Source organism: Cynara cardunculus (genome assembly GCF_001531365.2).
Source record: "Cynara cardunculus var. scolymus isolate 2C chromosome LG 2, CcrdV1, whole genome shotgun sequence".
Taxonomy (NCBI): Eukaryota; Viridiplantae; Streptophyta; class Magnoliopsida; order Asterales; family Asteraceae; genus Cynara; species Cynara cardunculus.
Genome location: NC_037529.1, coordinates 833455 through 854890, shown reverse-complemented (window position 1 = coordinate 854890; position 21436 = coordinate 833455). Strand labels below are relative to the sequence as shown.

At 36.8% G+C, this 21436-nt stretch overlaps 2 protein-coding genes across 3 annotated transcripts in view; both read left to right on the top strand.

The window, feature by feature from the left end:
* LOC112505855 (spermatogenesis-associated protein 20) lies at positions 1–11321 on the top strand. Of its 2 annotated transcripts, XM_025109899.1 has the most exons (15): positions 1–338; positions 1701–1773; positions 1880–1901; positions 2699–2777; positions 3354–3386; positions 4251–4399; positions 5349–5505; positions 5577–5817; positions 6604–6845; positions 6969–7232; positions 7302–7412; positions 8188–8412; positions 9148–9351; positions 10364–10540; positions 11037–11321. In XM_025109899.1, the coding sequence occupies exons 1-15, from the start codon at positions 3–5 to the stop codon at positions 11229–11231; spliced, it is 2508 nt and encodes an 835-aa protein (XP_024965667.1). In that variant the 5' UTR covers positions 1–2; the 3' UTR covers positions 11232–11321. The 2 variants fall into 2 exon arrangements, with proteins under 2 accessions (XP_024965667.1, XP_024965668.1); XM_025109900.1 differs by lacking the exon at positions 1880–1901 and having other exon boundaries at positions 65–338.
* Positions 11322–12869: 1548 nt separating this feature from the next.
* LOC112506616 (peroxisome biogenesis protein 6) overlaps positions 12870–21436 on the top strand; it is a 13986-nt gene continuing 5419 nt past the window's right edge. The window contains exons 1-8 of the mRNA XM_025110791.1: positions 12870–13335; positions 14524–15159; positions 16029–16272; positions 17484–17625; positions 18206–18380; positions 19349–19540; positions 20563–20796; positions 20922–20993. Coding sequence (XP_024966559.1) covers positions 13045–13335; positions 14524–15159; positions 16029–16272; positions 17484–17625; positions 18206–18380; positions 19349–19540; positions 20563–20796; positions 20922–20993 — 1986 coding nt within the window. The 5' untranslated portion in view covers positions 12870–13044. The remainder of the gene's footprint in view (positions 13336–14523; positions 15160–16028; positions 16273–17483; positions 17626–18205; positions 18381–19348; positions 19541–20562; positions 20797–20921; positions 20994–21436) is intronic.

Genomic DNA, 21436 nt, shown 5'->3' with positions numbered 1-21436 from the left:
AAATGACAACAAGAAATCTTCTTGTACGTTCAGCAACTCACTGCTCCATAAACTCCTATTTTGGCACCAACCCACATACTTTTAATTCTATGCTCAGAAGATTGCTATCTTCTTCTTCAAAATTCATCCATATAAACCCTAATTCACCCTTCAAATTTCGCCCAATTTTCCTCTTACCATCATCATCTCTCAATTCACCAATCAGAGTCTTTGCCATGGCTGGGAAAGATCAGACCTTTGCAACCTCAACTTCTGGCCAGCAATCTCATCAAAACAAGCATACTAATCGTCTTGCTTCAGAACACAGCCCTTATCTTCTTCAGCATGCTCATAACCCTGTAATTATACATATATATATGTGTGTGTATATATCAGTAATTTATGTTGGTTTCTATGGATGTTGTGTTATTTTTGCCCTTTATCTTACTGGGACTTGGCTTGAATTCAAGAAAGGTTACATAATTAACTGCAGTTTTCAGTATATACTGTGTCATTGTGCTATATGATTATTGAGAATATGTTGGAGTCCAAAACCCTTTTCATATTTGGGCATAAAATGCTAAAATGACTGCAGTTTTTGTTGGTTGTTCTATGATTTTATCTTTATACAATAGCTTATCGATACTTCAATAATTTTTTATATATGTGGCACAAATATATCTATTGGGAAAACCCTAAAAATGAAAAATTGAGGAATACAAGTATATGAAGGCATGCACATAACACACATGTGCATACCAAACAAATTGCTTACAAATTACTTGTATGCACACGTGCATACCGTCCTGACTCAAGTTTTTCATTTTTTGCGGTTTTCCCATAACCAAACCCTATATATGTGTATGCATATATAATTTTTAGTAAAGATAATTATTTGGGTACCTGGCATATTGGGTTATTGTTGATTGTTCTATGGTTTTATCAGTTCTTAACCCACCAATCAAAGTCTTTGACATGCCTGAAAAAGATCAGACTCCTTTCAGTACTCTTTTCATAATCATATTTGCTTTAGAACACGATTTTATCTTCTTCAACATGATCATAACCCTGAATCTAGTTTTATTTTTCAAAGACAATTTATGTAAAATTAATGGGTTCTTTGGAGATTCTTCTTGTTTTGCATTATCTTGGTGAAAGATCATTTGAATCCAAGAAAGTTTGCATCTTATCAAGTTTCCTTTTGGTGTATGCAGTTGACATTAATGTGTACTTTGGACACGGTGTTATTGTGCTATGATTTATAGGAATCAAGACATCTTTACATATTTGGGTGTAAGATAGCTACCATTGTTTATGGGTGCTTGGGATATTGTGGTTTTGCTCTATGATCTTATCAGGATTTTTGTCTGAATTCAATAATGTTGATCATTAATGTGTACTTTGGATACTGTGTTATTGTGCTGTGATTTCTAGGAATCAAGACATCTTTACATATTTGGGTGTAAGATAGCTGCCATTGTTTATGGGTGCTTGAGATATTGTGGTTTTTCCCTATGATCTTATCAGGATTTTGTTTGAATTTAATAATCTTGATCATTAATGTGATAAAGTTTTGATTTTTTGTTTCATTAAATGCTAGTTTTCTTCAAAATTTGCTTTGGATATTGTATTTTGCTTTGATAATTTTACTGGGATTTGTTTGAATTTAAAAAAGAAGTATAGGATCTGAAAAAGATTTCATTCTTTTTTGAAATTTGAAGGTAAATTGGTACCCATGGGGTGAAGAGGCATTCAAACAAGCTCGCGAGAGGGATGTGCCCATTTTCTTATCAAGTATGTTGTCCTTTTTTTGGTACCCATTCCCTAAATGAAATTTAGTTGATTTAAGAGACTAATATATGATGCTTTTGTTTGGCCATGGATTGTTATTTCTTGGAAGTTGGATATAGTACTTGTCATTGGTGAGTCACCTTTACCCTGCTCGCACTTCTCGTATGATGCTCCATCTCACTCTTACTATATATAAACTCTGGTTCAGGGGAAAACTAAAAGAAGTGGAAAACTGAGGAACACCCTAATAACCATTCATTTGTCCGGTATGTACATGTGCATAAAAGTAATTGAAAATATTTCTAGGCTTCTATACATGTGTGCATACCGGAAAAATGAATGGTTATTAGGGTATTCTTCAATTTTCCAATTATTTTGGTTTTCCCCTGAACCCAACCCTACATATATATGGTCAGGTTCAGGGGAAACCCACAAAAACTGAAAACTGAGGAACGCCACAGTAACCATTCATCTAGACGGTATGCACATGTGCATACAAGTAATTTGTAAGCAATTTATCCGGTATGCCCATTTGCATAACATGTATGCATGCATAAAACCCAAGAAACAACTTCATTTACTTGTATGCACATGTGCATACCGTCCAGATGAATGGTTACTAGGGTGTTCCTCAAATTTTCATTTTTTGGGGGTTTCCCCTAAGCCTCCCTCTCTATATGTATATATAGTTAACAAATTTGAATTCAAATAGTAGGGTTGAATATAGAGAAGAGTATAAAAATAATATGAATAAAACAGTCTCTTAAAATGGACATAAAGTCATGTTGATTTCAGAATTTGATCAAGTATCTCCTTCCTTGCCATTACCATGCACTACTAATTATCGTGAAGATGTATCATTTAGTTGTTTTTTAGACCGTTATAAGGAACAACATGGCTGATAACTTATGGCTGATGATTTGTGAAGGTGTCATGTGATGGAGGTAGAATCTTTTGAAGATGATGGGGTTGCAAAATTGCTTAATGACTGGTTTGTTAGTATCAAGGTGAGTGGTTTCTTGGTTAACGAGATTGATTCTTAAAATATATATACATATATAGGGTTTGGGATTTTGGGTTCATGGGAAAACCACAAAAAAAAGGGCAAACTGAGGAACACCCCGATAACCATTTATTTGTCCGCTATGCACATGTGCATTAAAAGCACATGTGCATAGAAACTAGGATACACATGAATGGTTATCAGGGTGCTCCTTAGTTTTCCAATTCCATTTTTTTGGAACACCCTGATAATCATTCATTTGTCCGCTATGCACACATGCATAGAAACCAAGATGCACATGAATAGTTTATCAGGGTGTTCCTCACTTTTCCATTTTTTGGTTACCCCTCAATCTGAGTCTCTCTCTCTCTCTCTCTCTCTATATATATATATATATGCCATTTTGTTCTTATGACGTTAAGTGTCATTCTAGAAATAGGGAATTTAAACCCTGAACGGATGATATTCTAATTAAACCACTGATAATGGATGGAATGACATGGCTTTGTTCTTACACACGACTCCAAAATCCGATTGGAGTAGCTAAAGTTTTTTGAATTTAATTTTGCTTTCCAAACAGGTGGATCGTGAAGAACGACCGGATGTGGATAAGGTAAAGGAGTTTCCTATGTATTTGACCATCACACCCAAGTGTTGGCATGCTTAGTTGCTATCCGTTCTCATCTTGTAACATTTTCATTACACGAGTCTTGTTGATATGGGATGAGGATAAAAGAAAAAATAAAAGGCGGGCTTCCTATGAATTTGACCGTAACAAAGTCTTTGCATGCTTAGGCTCTATTCGTTTTCTTTTGCCTACTTTGTGGGTTCTATTTTGTAGGTCGCATTTGCTCTAGGTGAGTAGAAATGGTCCAATGGAGACCAACAATTAATAAAAGGAGGATGAAAAATGTTTAAAGATGATATGAACGGATATAATCTTATTCTTTACGGATATCAAACAACAATGCCACTTAATCATGTAGAACACTCGACGATGCTAGGCGTCATGTAAAACGTGCATATAGGTTTATGAAACTGCCTAAAATACCATTTAATAACGGGAAATTGACCAAAATAGCCAATTTTCCCAACCAAATTCACTTTTTAGCCATTTTTTCAATTGAATTCCCATTTTAGCCCGAGTTTACACAAATGTCTTACGCATTTGCATACTTGATTTTCATTAAAAAGAAAAAGGAAAAAAAGTCTTCACACAAATTTGTGTAAGGATTCAATTTTTGCATAAGGATCCCCATTTGCGTAAAGATTTTTTTTTTCTTTTTCCTAATCTGATAATAGGCTTTACGCAAATGCATAAGGCATTTGCGTAAAGTCTTGCTAAAATGAGAATTTGGTTCCAGAAGTGGCTAAAAAGTGAAGTTGGTTGGGGAGATTGTCTATTTTGGTCAAATTCCCTTTAATAACGACAAAATAACGGAATCTTGTGAGTTTTCTTGAAACTTGTGCTTTTTAGGTGTACATGACCTATGTCCAAGCTCTATATGGTGGTGGCGGGTGGCCATTAAGTGTCTTCCTTTCTCCCGATTTAAAGCCGTTGATGGGTGGAACCTACTTCCCGCCTGATGATAAGTATGGGAGGCCGGGGTTTAAAACCGTGCTCAGGTTTGTAATGTGTTTTAGTTTTCTACTGGATTTCTCTATAAAAAGCTCGGTGTAGTTTGACTTTTTCGGTCAAAAGGGCTACATTTGAACTCAATTTCATGCATTCATAAATCATGTACGTGAAGAGAATTAGCGACCACAAAAAAAGAAAATCTTGATGCTAATGCCCCGTTTGGTTGGAATCTGAAGGATTGGAATGGTCAATTCCGTTGACCAAATTCCATTCTTGCGTTTGGTTTAGATATGGAACGGAATCGGATTTCATGCATTCCACCATTTGTGGATTTGGTCATTCCAAATCAAATGAGATGGAATTCAATTCCATTCGTGACTATTTTATCAAAAAATCTAAACTACCCCCATATGATGTAGATAATATATGTAATTTAGACTTGATATAATAAATGGTGATTTACATATTCTTTTACGTTTTTTATTTTATTATTATTATTATTATAATTTTAGAAAAAAATAAATTGCAAATACAAAGAAAGAGTATGTTAGTCATTATTCATTATTTCATTCCAATTCCTAAGCTACATTTTACGAACCGAACATAAAAAATACTAATTCATTTGACATATTACATTCCATTTCCTGCCAACCAAACACTTGGCCAAACCTCATAACATTCCATTCCAGTACCTTTCAGATTCCAATTCCTTTTACATTCCATTTCCTGCCAACCAAACACTTGGCCAAACCTTATAACATTCCATTCCAGTACCTTTCAGATTCCAATTCCTTTGACAGATTCCATTTCTTCAGAACACGTCTTGCGAACCAAACGCCCCCTAAGTTTGTGGAAGTATCCTTGGATTTGGAAGTTCATTTGATGGCAAAAGTTAAAGTTTTCTAGACACATTTTAAACTTTTTTTGGCCATCGGAACTACATTTAAACTCGAAATTATGCATATATCGAGAATTGGCCGTTTATTGTTCTTGCAGAAAAGTGAAAGAAGCTTGGGAGAGTAAGAAGGATGTGCTTGTTAAAAGCGGAACATTTGCCATCGAACAATTATCGGAAGCGTTGTCTTCTAGTGCGATATCCGACAAATTGTCCGACGGACTTGCGCAGACTGCATTACGGGAGTGCACAAAAGCTGTAAACGACTAATGTTGCTTTATTTTCGTGAGATATATGTGATCTTAAATATTAATTTTTGTTCCTTTTAGCTTGCTGAAAGTTATGATCCAAAATTCGGTGGATTTGGTTCCGCCCCCAAGTTTCCCCGGCCGTCTGAGCCTCAATCGATGATATATCGGTCAAAGAAATTGGAGGAATCGGGAAAAACAGGTGAAGCCGAAGAATATCTGAAAATGGTGTCCTTTAGCTTGCAATGCATGGCAAGAGGTGGGGTCCATGATCATGTTGGGGGCGGCTTTCACCGTTACAGCGTGGATGAATGCTGGCATGGTTGGTATTTTACACGAAAAACCATTAGATTATCTTTTTCCATTAATACCAGACAAAATCGGCTTTATAGGATGCCGTAAATGTCTAAATGCCCTAATAGACTACTCTACGAGACCAGTTTATAGGACCAAACAATTGTGTCTTATGTAAATGTTTACAATAAGTTGATGGCATGCATTTGGGTGTCTTAATAAGTTTTTTAGGAAGCGCCCTATTAATTATTTATATGACTTTATTTGATAGGACACTTTATTTCAAAAGTCCCCAAAAAGAACTTGTTAAAATGCACAAAGAATCTTATAAACTTATTGTAACACCTTTACATAGGACACATACTTTTTTGGTCTTATAAACATATGTAACATCTCAGGCTAACTATACCAGATATTGTCCATTTTGTCTGCACCTAGACTCACAGTTTTAAAAAAAGTCTTGTAGAAGATGTGGGATCTTACAATCCACCCCCTTGGGAGCCCAGCGAGGACGCTGGCATACCAGCTCGGTTCCCCGCTCTGATACCATTTGTAACATCCCATGCTAACCGTATCAGACATTGTCCGCTTTGTCCAAACCTGGACTCATGGTTTTAAAACGTGTTTTGTAGAGAAGGTATCCAATCCCTTATAAGACAACCTTTGTTCCACTCCCCAATCGATGTGGGATCTTACAACTTGAGTTGTATAAAAGCAGTCTATTAGGACATTTAGATATTTTTGGCGTCATATAAAGCCGATTTTGTTGTATTGTATTTATCGAGATTTTGATGTTATGATAAATTCTTGGCAGTACCGCACTTTGAGAAGATGTTGTACGATCAAGGTCAACTTGCCAACGTGTATCTTGACGTCTTTTCTATCACGAAGGACGTCTTCTACTCACGTGTTGCTCGTGATATTCTTGATTATTTGAGGAGAGACATGATTGGACCCAATGGCGAAATCTTTTCTGCCGAGGATGCTGATAGTGCTGAATCTGAAAACTCTAAAAAGAAAAAAGAAGGCGCGTTTTACGTGTGGACCAACAGTGAGGTCCGAAACTATATGTCGACTTCTTTCTCGATCTTGAGCAATCTTAATGCATTTTTACTAATTAATGTTGAAATTTTAGAAATTTTCAACTTTTGACACCGGTACGTATTTATGTTTGTTAAGGTTGATGACATAGTTGGAGATCATGCGACTCATTTTAAGGAGCATTATTACGTCAAGAAATCGGGAAATTGTGATCTTTCTCAGATGAGTGATCCGCACAATGAATTCGAAGGGAAAAACGTACTCATTGAAAGAAATAGTGCAAGTGTGATGGCATCGAAATTCGGTATGCCACTCGAGAATTATCACGAGATTCTGGGTGTAAGTCGTAAAAAGCTTTTCGATGCGAGATCGAAGCGGCCTCGACCCCATCTTGATGATAAGGTCGTATCAGTTTCTATGAAGTTCGTTGTTTTTTGTATGAATTCTCGTCATTGATGCCAACTGTTGCAGGTCATTGTATCATGGAACGGGCTTGCGATTTCATCGTTTGCTAGAGCATCTAAAATCCTCAAGAATGAACCCGACGGGACAAAATTCCACTTTCCTGTTGCTGGAACTAATGTAAGATTGGATCTTCAAAAAAGAAAGATTTAAATCTTTGCTCATTTAGGGTGCGTTTGGTATCCAGGCAGGACAAAACAAAACAACTGCTTAGCTTTGGTAAGACAGAACTGGACATGACAAAACAAATAAAATGACCAATTTACCCCATGATGAGTTGTTTATATCTTCTTATAAATTTTGAATAATTTATGTAATTTCTTAAATTGTAGTAAAATAAATATTTTTATAACAAAATATATCAGTAAAAAGTTTTCGTCAAGATGATGCTAAAATAAAAAGTTTATGTCGTTTCCAATTTTTATCTTATACATTTTCTATTTTATTTTTTTTATTAATTTTAAATAAATTACATAAATTAACCAAAATATAGAAACCATTAAAAAATATTTTCAGGAGATTAAAGTGAAAGTTCAAAAAACATAAAATACAATTAAAAAAATTTAAATAATGAATGAAATGTAAAAAGGGAGGTGGATTTGATGTTTTAGAAGAGAATGAACTTTTATTTTGAGGTTATAAAGGTAGGTCTGTTCCACCTTGTTCCATGGGGGTGGGGGTGGAACATGCCTGTTGTCTATTCCACGAAAAAGTCCTGCCAAATGTGGAACAGTGATCCTGTTCTGTTTGTCCTGGCAAATGTACCAAACGCCCGTGTAAAACAGTCTTTTAGGACTTCTTGGCGTCCTATAAAACCAATTTCGTTCCGGTGCTTATTTGAGGAACGATTTGAGAAACGTGGATCATATTATTGATTATTTTCTTCTCAATTAAGCCGGAGGATTACATGCAAGTTGCAAAGAGAGCATTGTCATTCATAAAGGAAAATCTTTACGATCAGCAATCCCGAAGGCTGCAACACAGTTTCAGGAATGGACCTTCGAAAGCGCCTGGATTCTTGGATGATTACGCGTTTTTGATTTCCGGGTTGCTAGATGTGTACGAGTACGGTGGTGAAATCTCTTGGTTGTCGTGGGCACTTGAACTCCAAGAAACACAAGTATTCGAGCTCTTGATCCTTCTAGTTTTTTGTTTCGTTTTCTGTGGAAGTATACAAAATTTAGGTTAGGTTCAGGGGAAAACCGCAAGAAAGTGAAAAGCAGAGGAACACTGGACGGTATGCACATGTGCATACAAGTCATTTCTAAGCAATTTGTACGGCATGCACACGTGCATAACATGCAAGAAACAACTTCAGTTATTTGCAGGCACATGTACATACCATCCAAATGAGTGGTTGTAAAGGTGTTCCTCAGTTTTTCAATTTCTTGGGGTTTTTCCCTGGATCTCCCTCCACAATATTTATACGAGTAAATCATGTTTTTCGTCCTTGTGGTTTGTTAAAAATTGTGCTTTTTGTCTCCATGGTTCAAAAAAAAATTGCGGTTTTCGTTCCTATGGTTTGTAATTCATTGCTATTTTCGTCCTTATGATTTACCATTGTTCTTTCGGTCCATGTGGTTTAAAATTCTTTGTTGTTTTGGTCCTTGTATTTAGAGGTAGGAATTAGTTCAGGGACGAAAATTGCAATTTCTAAACCACAGGGACGAAAATCATGATTTACTCTGTATATATACACAACAAACACTCACGCATACCGACACTGTCCTCCTGGGAGGATGGGCTCTAATGGTAACTCGGGTTCAACCGGGCCGATGGCCCTTTGGTTACCTTCTAGTTCTTCGTACTTAACAAACCAAGATCGTAAATTCTCACTTTTTTGTCGGGTTTTTAGGATGAGGTGTTCCTTGACAAAACCGGAGGTGGTTATTTTAATACCACGGGAGAAGATGAGTCGGTTCTTCTCCGTGTGAAAGAAGACCATGACGGTGCTGAACCATCTGGCAATTCGGTTTCCGCAATGAATCTTGTGCGGCTTGCGTCCATGTTCACGGGAGCCAGATCCGATCGTTACAAACAATATGCAGAGCACCTTCTGGTTTGATTTTTCTTAGTTCGACTGGAATCACTACAACATAATCGGCTTTATAAGACGTCAAATATGCCTAAATGTCCTAGTAGGTTGCTTTATAGGATTTAAGTTTACAGGAGTAAATAATTGTGTGTCCTATATAAAGGTGTTACATTAGGATGATATGACGTATTTGGACATCTTAACAAGTTTTTTAGGACATTTTTGAAATGAAGTATCATACTAGCTTTTTTATTAGGACACTTTTTTTTCAAAAGAGTCCAAAAATTTGTTAGAACGTCCAAAAGTGTCTTCTCAACTTATTATAACATTTTTACATAAAACGCATAATTGTTTGGTCCTATTTGGTCTTATTAACTTAAATCCTATAAATCAGTCTATTAAGACATTTAGGGCATGTTTGTTAGTAGCTTAATGAGACTTGCAGCTTATTCGTCAGCTATACATGATATTTTGGTACTGACTTAATGATACAGAAAGTGGTCTTAGGGGCCGTTTACCAAATGCTTACCGGGTAAGCACTTACTCGCTAGAGTCACCACCCACATTTACTTTATTAGGTAACATTTTTGGTCATTAAAATGGATTTTTGGTAAGCATGTTTTACCCGGTAAGTGCTTACCATTGGGTAAGTTCTTGGTCCTCGTCATGCACCCGATAAGGTACGTGACTTTTGGTAAGTGCTTAACAAGTAAGAGTTTGGTAAACGGGCCCTTATTCAATGAACTTCTAGGGAGAGCTTTATGCAGGAAGCCAAGTTTTTCCGAAACCTGTCTCTCATAATTAAAAAAACATGCACCTATGCTCCTTCTTTCTATGAAAAAACTCTCTCAAACAAAAACTTTCCCAATCTATATAGACAAATTAATCCACACATACAACTTTATCCATATAGGACTTAATGGAAAACTAACCAAACGACCCCTTAGACATCTATAAAGCCGATTTTCATGAAGTGAATTCTTTTAGTTTGAAGGAAAAATACCTTCAAAACTTATGCATCATTTGGTTCCGTTAGGCTGTCTTTGAAAAGAGGTTAAAGGAAGCTCCGGTGGCTGTTCCGTTAATGTGTTGTGCTGCCGATATGCTCTCCGTTCCGTCAAAGAAGCAAGTTGTTTTGGTCGGGAAGAAAGCGACTCCCGAAATGGAAGGCATGCTTGTTTCGGTTCATGCATCTTATGATCTGAACAAAACAGTAAGTCAACATATTTGACTTTCGACTTTTAAGGTCAAACCATGCCATGAGCCAAGCACGAACACCCATCTAAACAGTGCTTGTCAATCATAAGTTAGTTTATAAGCTAGTTTATTTTTCAGCTTATTGAAAAAAACTGTGTCTTGGTTAGTTTATAATCTAGTTATTTAAAAACTATTTCAAGCAGTGTTTCAATAAGTTTCAAAAAACCGTGTCTTGGTCAGTCATTATGCAAATGCATAAAGCATCTCTGACTTTTTGGGGGCACTGAAAAATGACTAAAAAGTGAATTTGGCTGATAGGATTGACTATTTCAGTCAATCATCCTATATTTTTCAATTAAGTTCTCAACATGTCCTTTCAGGTCATTTCATGTAACTTATCAGCTAGTTTTTATAAAAAATGACTAGTTTATCAGCTAGTTTTATCAGTCAACAACCATCTTTTTAGCCGGTTTGTCCAACATAGCCCTAATTGTTTGTTGTTATATGATCAGGTGATACATATAGACCCGAATGACGAGGAAGAGATCGGATTTTGGAAGGAGAAGAACCCGAATGTTGCTGCCATGGCAAAGAGTAATGTGGTTGCTGAAAAGGCGGTGGCTCTTGTTTGCCGAGATTTTGCTTGTAAAGCTCCGATTACTGATCCTCGATCTCTTGAAGCTTCCCTTTTAAAAGGGAAAGCGTAGGTGTTGAATGTGTAATCCCTAAATCATCGATCATGATGTTCTTTTGTAGATAAACATAAGAGGCGACAAAATAAGTGCAACGACTTTTTGTTAACCATGGGTTCGGGCTTGTGCGTACCTTGACTGATCTAATTTTAGGGGGTCGAGAACAATGTTCCCCCCGAAATCCTCAGTGGCCTTGTATGATTTGTACCCGTGCCTTTAAGGAAGATCCTCATTTAACCAAACCTCTCAAATACAGGTTTATTGTCAGTTGAACTAGCTCACAAGGTTCTTATTGTCATGACCGCTTTTGCCCCTCTTCTTTAGGGGTTGTTTACTGAACACTTATCTGGGTAGGTGCTTAGTGAGTCACATTATCTTACTGGATTAACATGGGAAGGACCAAGAATCTTACCCTGTAAGAGCGAGACAAGGATCGAGAGTCTTATCTAGTAAGTGAGGGCGATGACTCTTATCACGGTTAGCGCTTACCGGATAAGTCGTTGCATACAATGCCGTTTTTGTTGACTAAAATCTTATCCGGTAAGTAACTGATGGTGTTAAATTTTACTAGTAAGCACTTACTGAGTAAGTATACGGTAAGCCACTACTCAAATTGTTTGGAATGCTCTTGAAGTAGTTTATGTTCATCACTTGATGTCTCGTGAGATCCACGTGAAGGATGCCCTTCAATCTCTTCTTCGACAAGATCGTACTGTTATTGATTTTGCTAAGCAATTTAAGGGCTATTGTGATCAACTCGTTGTTACTGGATGCCCGATTGCAAATGTTGACTAGGTTCACTGGTTCCTCTGTGGTCTGGGTTCTTCATTTTCCACTCTCTCGTCTCAGATGAACATCGAGCCTTTATAGCAATTTCACGATGTACAAGCTAAAGCCGAAAAGTTTTTAGATTTTTCTGAAATCTCTTGACACGGTTCCAGCAGGTCCTCAAGCCGCCTTCATTGCCCAGTCCAACAAACGGGGTTCCCTTGAGGAGTTGCTGGAAACGTGCATCGGACACAGGCTTAAACCCTTCTGCAAGCCTCAACCACTTCCTCAACTTGTGAAATATCTCCTCACATATGGTTTCTAGTTGGGTTGTGGGTATTCAAACCTTTTGCTGAAAAGGGAAACTCACCGATATAACATACTCTTAAACCAAATTCACTTTTTAGCCACTTTTGTAACCGAATTCTCTTTTTAGTCATCTTAATGTCTTACATATTCATGTAAAACTTATTTTCTTATTAAAGAACAAGAAAAAATAAATCTTTTCACATGGGATACACAAATGTGGATCCTTAATTTTTTTTAAATGAAAGTCAAGTTTTCGTAAATACACTAGACATTTATAATCGATTTTGGTATCTAAGATGTAAAATTTAAATATTTAAGTACTTGGGTAACCGGTTGAAACATTAATCGGTTACCATAATGATGTGGTATACAACTTGGTATTATTTGTTGAAATATTAACCGGATACTACATCAACATGATAACCGGTTAATACTTCAACCCGTTATCCGGTTACTTAAATGTTTTTTTTACATTTATGATGTTATTTACAGATTTTGCTGCAAGGTAAAATCCGATCCCAAAAGTAGTGGCAGTGTTATCAAAATCCATGGTTCAGAAAAACGAAAAGAAAGGAGGGGGGTCTAAAAGGATGACTATTGATTACGTTGTAATACTTCAGTTATGGCGTCAACCTCCTCAGAAGATACTTTCTTGATTTTCGCAATAAACCCTTGTTTATTTATGGATATATTTTCGTCTCTGGTATCTCAGCACTGTTCAATTAGTTGCTAGGTTTTCACAGGACCTTCAATGGTGGGGAGAAGAAAGCCTCTCGTGCTTTCTTCTACACAATTACTTCTCAATTCCGTTCTCAATTCATCCAATAAAGAGAAGATAAATGGAATTGACGATGCTCGGATCAACAAATACTCCGGCTCTGATGGCGATGGCGTTGCACCGGCGATGTTGCAGTTGCGTGTGGGTATTCTTCGATCGTCGGAGAACAAATTAGGGCAGAAGGTGACTTCTCTCGACGATGCCGCCTTGATTGGACTCTCTACCTCACTTCTCAAAAGGCTTTCTATTACCTCTGGTTCGCTGGTAATCTAATCGTTCTCTTATTTGTTCTTCTGAATCTTTAAAAGTTTCAAGTAGCATTGAGGAAAAAGATTTGATCAATTTCAATCTTTATTGGTTTCAATTGGTTTCAGAAGAGTCGATTTAAGGGGAAAATCAAGGGAGGTTCAGGGTTTTTTTCCCTTGTATGTGCATGAACATACCGTCCAGATGATGAATGGTTACCTGGTCCTCAAGTTTTTCATTTTTCATTTTTCATTTTTTAGGGGTACTCCTGAACCTCCCTCGGTTTCAGAAATTGTTGCTTGCTTTGCATCATATGATCATATATACCATACTTCCTTTAAATGGGAAGTTTGTGTTTTGTTCTAGGTCTAGCAGTTAGTTATATCAGAGCCATAAAATAAGTTAGAAATTAGCTTTAGTTTGTACATTTCTGAATTTCTAATAGTATTCAAGATTCTCTGTTTTCGAAATAGCTGATCACGCCTTCCCTCTTATAGCCACTTTTTCAACAAACTGACCGAAATAGATAGAGATTTCGCAGGTAGCACTTATGCAATATAATATTCTGGAAAATTAGACATTACGCAAGTTGCGTAAGGGCCTGTTTGTTAGCAAAGTAATGAGCTTAATGGGACTCAACTTATTTGATGAACTATATATGACTGTTTGGTAGTGGTTTAATGATATAGAAAGTGATTTATCCGGTAAGATTCTAGGAGGGAGCTTTATGCAGAAAACCAAGTTTTTTTCAAACCTGTCCCTCCTAATCAAAAAACATGCACCTTCCATCTATGAAAAAACCCTCCAAAACAATATCCTTCTTAATCCATACAGACAGAGTAATCGACAAAGACAGTTTATCCATACAGAAAATGAAAAACTAACCTAAGTGCTACTTGCGTAATGTCTACTTTTTGTTTGTCCACGTAAACATTACACAAGTAGCATTTACGCAACTTGCGTAATGTGTACTTTTTTCTTAATATTATATTGAAAAAGTGGGTTAAGCAAGTTGCTCAGTGCTTCGGTCACTAAGTTGAAAAGGTGGCTTGGCTATAAAGTGAAGAGGGGGGTTTTGAAATTGGCTATTTTGGACAATTTCCCTTTTTAGATATTCTAAGTTCTCAAGAGTTGTTCTTACGGTCATGAATTGGTGTCTCAGTGTATCCTGTTAACTTTTTTTCTTTCTCTAATGCTTCATATTAGGTGATTGTAAAAAATGTGGATTCCCAAATCCGAAGAGTCAGCCAAGTTGTCGTTCTTGATCCTCCGAATCTTCATGATGTCTCATCTAATGACGAATCATTCTCATACGATTCTTCATATGCAATGCTCTTATTTCCTTCATATAGTTTCCCTACGAATCATCGTGTGCCAATTCTTACAGAAGTTGCTTACGTGTCTCCTCTTTTAGCATATAATCTTGGTTTGCATACCTCATGCTTGAGATTGCTTCTTCACCATGGAGACGAGAAATTGGCTTCTCTATTTGAAGTTAACGGGAAGAGTGAAGATAACGGGGAACCAAATGAGGGCTTTTCCATCAATCTACATATTGAACCTTTGACAAAGCCACTAAGGTATGCCTCACATTTAAGGGTATCTTTTGTAAAGATACCCGAGTGTGGTACCATTGGATCTCTTATAGGAAGTTCATCTATTGAAGCTGAAGATCGTCAAGAAAAGATCGATTTGGCCTTAAATGAGTACTTTGCTATAGATAGATATCTTGCTAGAGGTGATCTTTTCAGTATCTCATACAATTGGAATTGCAAATCAGCAATGTGCATCCCTTGTAGCCAAAAGAAGCAACATCCAAGTGATACCAATCTATACTTTAAGGTACTTTATTTTGGGAAATTAATGTAAATAGCCATTTTGACGATGCAATTCATCTCCTAGCCATCCCTCTCCGATTTTTATCATTTTATTGATACCTTCGCAAGTGCCCTTGCTGCAACTTGCAGAGGGGCATTGATAAGTTAAAAAAATGAACTTCACTTTTGTTCACTTGCGGGAGGGGGCAATGATGATTTTTTTTTTTAGTGCACTTTTGTTTACTCTTCGGAGGAGGCAGTTGTGGCAAGGGCACTTCCCACAGAAACCACGAGTATGATATGTTGTGATTTTGTTCACATATGAATATTTGATTCTCCATAAAAGCAAAATTTTAGAAATATGTGAGATTTAAACATGAAGCATTATTGATCGAATACAGTGTTTAACACATTTGATTTAAATTATCTCAAATAAACAGGAAAAAAATCCCCGATTCCCTGTTGGGGATCCCGTTCCCTGATGGGGATGGGGATGTGATCATATTCCCCAGCAGGGATGGGGACAGAGATTGGAATCGGGGATGAGGATTGGGGTCTCCGCGCCATTCCCATGCCTAATCAAGGATCATTTCTCCACTTGCGGAGGGGGCTCTTGCAGCCCTTTGCATGGGTTCATTTTACACCCTTTTAAAATTACACTGTACACCTCAAACTCGTCTTTTTTATTATTTTTGGCCCCTCCGCAAGTTGCGGCCCAGATACTTGCAAAGGTAGTGGCTTTTGGGTGAAAGTGGGAGAGAAATGGCTAAGAGATGAATTGTTCCGTGGAAAATGGTTATTTCTGTCGGTTTCCCTTTTATTTTGCTGCCATGCCGATATGCTTGTTAACTTCTTCACGGTACTATCTTATGAATAAGATATTCATGTTGTTAGGTGGTTGCAGCCGAACCTTCAGATGAACCCGTTCTTAGAATTAATCGCACTGAAACTGCTCTTGTGCTTGCTGCAAGTGTTCCATCAGCTATTCCCCCGGATCTTTTAATTGCTGGGAAAAGAGGTTTTGCTCCTTTACATCAAGATGCAGTAAAGACCCTGGCCTCCATTATTACACCAACTTTATGCCCATCAGCACTTTCGTCAAAATTCAGGGTTGCTGTTCTTTTGTTTGGTTTACCTGGTGCGTTTTGTTGTTGGACTTCCTATGATATATTTTTGCAGTATACAATGTGATAGCTTTGAGAAAAGTGTAAAATCTATAAGGGTGTGTTTGGTATCCAGACAAGAGAGATCAGGACATGACGGAACAATTGTTCAGCATTTGGTAAGACAAATTAGATAAAATGACCACTTTACCCCTAAGAGGTATTTATATATTTATATATTTTGACTAGTTATGTAATTTATTGAATTATAATAAAATAAATATTTTATATAACAAAATATATCATTACTAAGTTTTCGTCAAGACGATTAATGTGACACCAAAGTAAAGTGAATGTTTAAAGAGCATAATATACGATAAATGAATTTTAAAAAATGAATAAAATATAAAGAGGAAGGTGTATTGAGTTTTGAGGTTATATCGGTAAAACATAAGTCTGTTCCAACTTGTTCCATGGGGTGGGGGTGGAACACGCCTGTAACACTCTGTTCCCGTCTCTTCCACATAAAAATTCTGCCAAACGTGGAACAGTGTTCCCAATTCTGTTCTGTCCTATCATGTTCAGTGTACCAAAGGCACTCTAATGGAGTTTATGTTTGGTGCTGCTTGAACTCGATCAAATGTCATTGATCTTTGAACAAGTAAGAGCATCTACAATGGTAAGCTTTTTATTTGAGCTTAATAAGTGGGACCTACATGCTTAGGTGGCCTAGCAAAGCTTATTCAGAGCTTGTGCAGTTACAAGCAAAAAGTGACTTTTTTTATCAGTAGCTTTTTCACTATCATATGTGGTCAAAAAGCTCTCCAATATGCTCTATTGCAGATGCTCTAATAGCCTCACAAGGAATCCTAAAAGTTCATAGGGTCAATGGCAAAAGAACCCGCTTGGTGCCTTCCATGTATTTGAGAATTTTGACATGCTCGCTTTGTTTTTGCAAGATGCGGGTCCCCTTGGGATAGAGGTAAGGCCTGCATCCATCCATCTGTAACATCCCAGGCGAACCGTACCAAATATTGTTCGCTTTGTCTAGACACCTGAACCCACGGTTTTTAACACGTCTGATAGAGGAGGTGTCAAGCCCCTTATAAGGCAACCTTTGTTCCTCTCCCCAACCAATGTGGGATCTTATGATATCCTACCCTTCCCAGACCCTACCTCTGTGAGAAATATATTGGGTTTGTTTGGTTTGGTTTGGTTTATGCTAAACCAGTCAGTATTTTTGCAGGGTGTGGGAAGCGAACTGTTGTGAAGCATGTTGCTTGCCAACTTGGGTTGCATGTGGTCGAGTATAATTGTCATGATTTAGTCGCATCTTCTGAGAGGAAGACTTCTACCATGTTGGCTCAAGCTTTCAGTGCGGCTCGTAGGTATTTACCATCATATTAATATGGAATGTTTTTCTCGTTATGTGTAAACCAGTAAACCACAACCGAAAACAACATCATTTTGCTTACCATTCCGTAGCAGCAGAATCCTTCTCTTATGAAGGAGAAATGAAAGTTATGTTACAAGAGGTTCAGCTATATATGATTGTTTCGTAGCGGCTTAATGATATAGAAAGTGGCTTATTCAATAAGTTTCTAGGGGGGCGCTTTATGCAGAAAGCCAAGTTTTTTCCAAACCTGTCCCACCCAAATTAAAAACCTGCTCGTTCCATTTATGAGAAAATCCTCATAAACAAAAACCTTCTCACTCTGTACAACGTATTGATTCACACAGACAGTTTTATCCATACAAAAATTAATGGAAAACCAATCAAACAACTCCTAAATACAATGCAACTTCTAACGATGTCTAGAAGAAGAAAGAATCAAGGATGAATTATTGCATTATTGATATTATATGTTTAATGTTAATAATTCAGGTCATATTGCAACTACTCTTTGTATGTAAGCAAGGTGTTAGCCATCCCGAGTTATTTGTATACCTGATGTGGTTGTATTGCAGATACTCGCCAACGATTCTTCTTCTCCGTCATTTTGACGCTTTTAGCAATTTGAGCTCTAATGATGGTTCGCCAAATGATCAAGTCGGTGTGCATTCTGAAGTTGCATCTGTCATCAGGGAATTCACCGAGCCATTTAGCCCAAATGAAGATTATTATGAAGATGAAGAAGCGGAGGTTGATATTTTAAGAAAATTATTTGTGCCAACTTCTTTTATCATCCTTTGGTTACTCGAAAAGTCATTTTATGTGTTGGGTGTTTTAGAGGAAAGTTCAAATGAAAATCATAAATGTTTTGAGAACTTAGGAACCAACTTTTCATGTATTATACAAAATGAATAACCCTGAATAATGTTCATAAATATTATATATGTTCATTATGAATAATTTTCATCATGAATATCTATCATGACATTCATCATGATTAAGCATGAATAGTTGGTTCCTGGGTTCTCAAAATATTTACGTTTCTCATTTGAACCTGCCTCAGCTTTTCTATTAATTCATCCCGATAAGTGTTTCCCTACTCTTCTAATTATTTTAGATTTCATAGTTACACCTGAAACTTAGGGCCTGTTTGTTAGCAGCTTAAGGGGACTCGCAACTTATTTGATCAGCTATACATGATTGTTTGGTAGTGGCTTAATGATATACATAGTGGCTTATTCAATAAGCTTCTAGGGGGAGCTTTATGCAGAGAGAAGTTTTTATCCCAACCTGCCCCTCCCAATTAAAGAACACGCTCTTTCCATCCATGGAAAACCCTCCCAAACAAAAAAATTATCAATCTATACAGACAGATTAAAATACACAGGCATCTTTATCCATACACTTAGGGCCTCTTTGTTAGAAGCTTAATGAGCTTAATGGGACTTGTAGCTTATTTGGTCAGCTATACATGATTGCTTGGTAGTGGCTTAATGATATAGATAATGGCTTATTCAATGAGCTTCTAGGGGGAGCCAAGAGCTTTATGCAGAAAGCCAAGTTTTTTTCAGACCTGCCCCTCCCAATTAAAAACACGCTCTTTCCATCTATGAAAAACCCTCCCACACAAAAAATTTCTCAATCTATGCAGATAGATTAATTCACAGAGACAACTTTATCCATACACGACTTAATGGAAAACCAATTCCCTTATGCAGCATATGAACAGCAGTCATGCAATGAATACTCATCCATTGCTGCTAGTTGCGGTGGCTGATAATTCCGAAGGGTTGCCACCTTCTATAAGGCGTTGTTTCAGCCATGAAGTGAAGATGGGACCTTTGACTGAAGAACAGCGAGTCGAAATGCTATCCCAGTCACTTCAACATATTCCGGAACTGCTTCCAGATGTAAGTAAGAATATTATTTTCCTTTGATTCTGCTTATAGGGTCTAGAATTGATGTACATATATTTATCTTAAAATTTTATCCAACTTTCTCTCTTTATCGCCTTTTCGCAAGTCGGGGGTTTTCACGGAAACAGCTGTTCTACTCTTTGTGGTAGAGGTCAGGTATGCGTACATTTGACCCTCTAGGGTGCATTTAGTATCCAGACATGATAGGAGATGATAGAACAACTGTTCAATATTTGGTAAGACAGAACTGAACATGATAGAACAGATAAACTAACCAATTTACCCCTAATGAATTGTTTATATATTTTGATTAATTTATATAATTTATTAAATTATAATAAAATAAATATTTTGTATAACAAAATATATCATTAGAAGGTTCTCGTCAAAATGATTAAAAGTTCAAGTAGTTTCTAGTTTTTATCATTTACCTTTTGTAAATTATAATAAAATAAATATTTTGTTATTAGAGGCTCTCATCAAAAACGATTGAAAGTTCAAGTAGTTTCCAATTTTTATTTTATACCTTTTTCTATATTATTTTTTCTTATTAATATGAAAAAAATTACATAAATTAACCAAAATATAGAAACCATATGAAAATAATATTTTGAAGACAGTAAAGTCAAAGTTTAAAGAGCGTAAAATACAATAAATTTAATTTAAAGAATGAACAAAATGTAAAGCAGGAGGCGTATTTGATGTTTTAGAAGAGAATTAAGTTTTATTCTAAGGTTATATTGGTAAAAATATATGTCTGTTCCACCATGTTCCATGGGATGGGGGCGGGGGGAGGGGGAACACGTCCGTTCCACTTTTTTCCACTCTGTTCCACATAGAAAAACGTTGAACAGTGATTCCTACTCTGTTATGTCCTGTCTAGTGTACCAAACGCACCCCTAAAGACCCCACCTCTGGGTGGGATACATTGTGTTCGTGTGGTTCGGTTTTATACTTATCTTAAAATTGTGGGCCATGATTGTTGAATCTAATGGATAAGATATTGGCCATTGCAGACTTCTCCGGAGGATCTTGTAAAAGATATGGTTGGACAGACATCTGGGTTCATGCCAAGGGATATTCGGGCTTTAATTGCTGATGCTAGTTCAACTCTGATTCCTACTAATATCAGTAGCTTTGAGAAGGATAAACCACCAAAGGATGTTAGTTCGACAAACAGCAAAGAATTCATGGTCAAAGCATTGGAGCGATCAAAGAAAAGAAATGCCTCGGCTCTCGGGACTCCCAAGGTGTGTACTGACCCGGATATGCCGCTTTATATGTTGTAAGATCTATTTATCTTCTGTTAAGAATTCGAACTTTAGTGGATTAGTGGCATTCAGCCCTCTAATAAGTCTTAGTTGTTCGGCTGTAGGTTCCCAATGTCAAATGGGAGGATGTTGGTGGGCTGGAAGATGTGAAAAAATCTATTCTCGATACAGTGCAGGTAAAGTTATGCAATTTCGATTGGTTCCTCACTTAGGCCATGTTTGGCAACCATAAGCGAGCTTATTTTGATTTACTGAAAAAGCCTTGTTTAGTTGGCTATAAGTTGGCTTATAATAGTGTTTCAATAAGCTTCGGGTTTTTTTTTTCTTTCCAATTATTATATTTTACAATTAATTTTTCAACATGTTCTTTTAGGTTATTTTACATTGTTGTCTAGCCTATCAACTAGTTTTTACCAGTCATGACTAGTTTATAAGCTAAGAGGCTGTTTGGTTGGTTTTCCGTTAAGTCATATATGGATAAATTTGTCTGTGTGGATTAACCTGTCTATATAGATTGGGAAGGTTTTTGTTTGGAAGGGTATTTTGTAGATGGAAGGAGCGTGTTTTTCAATATGAAGTGAGCAGGTTTGAAAAAAAAACTTGGCTTTCTGCATAAAGC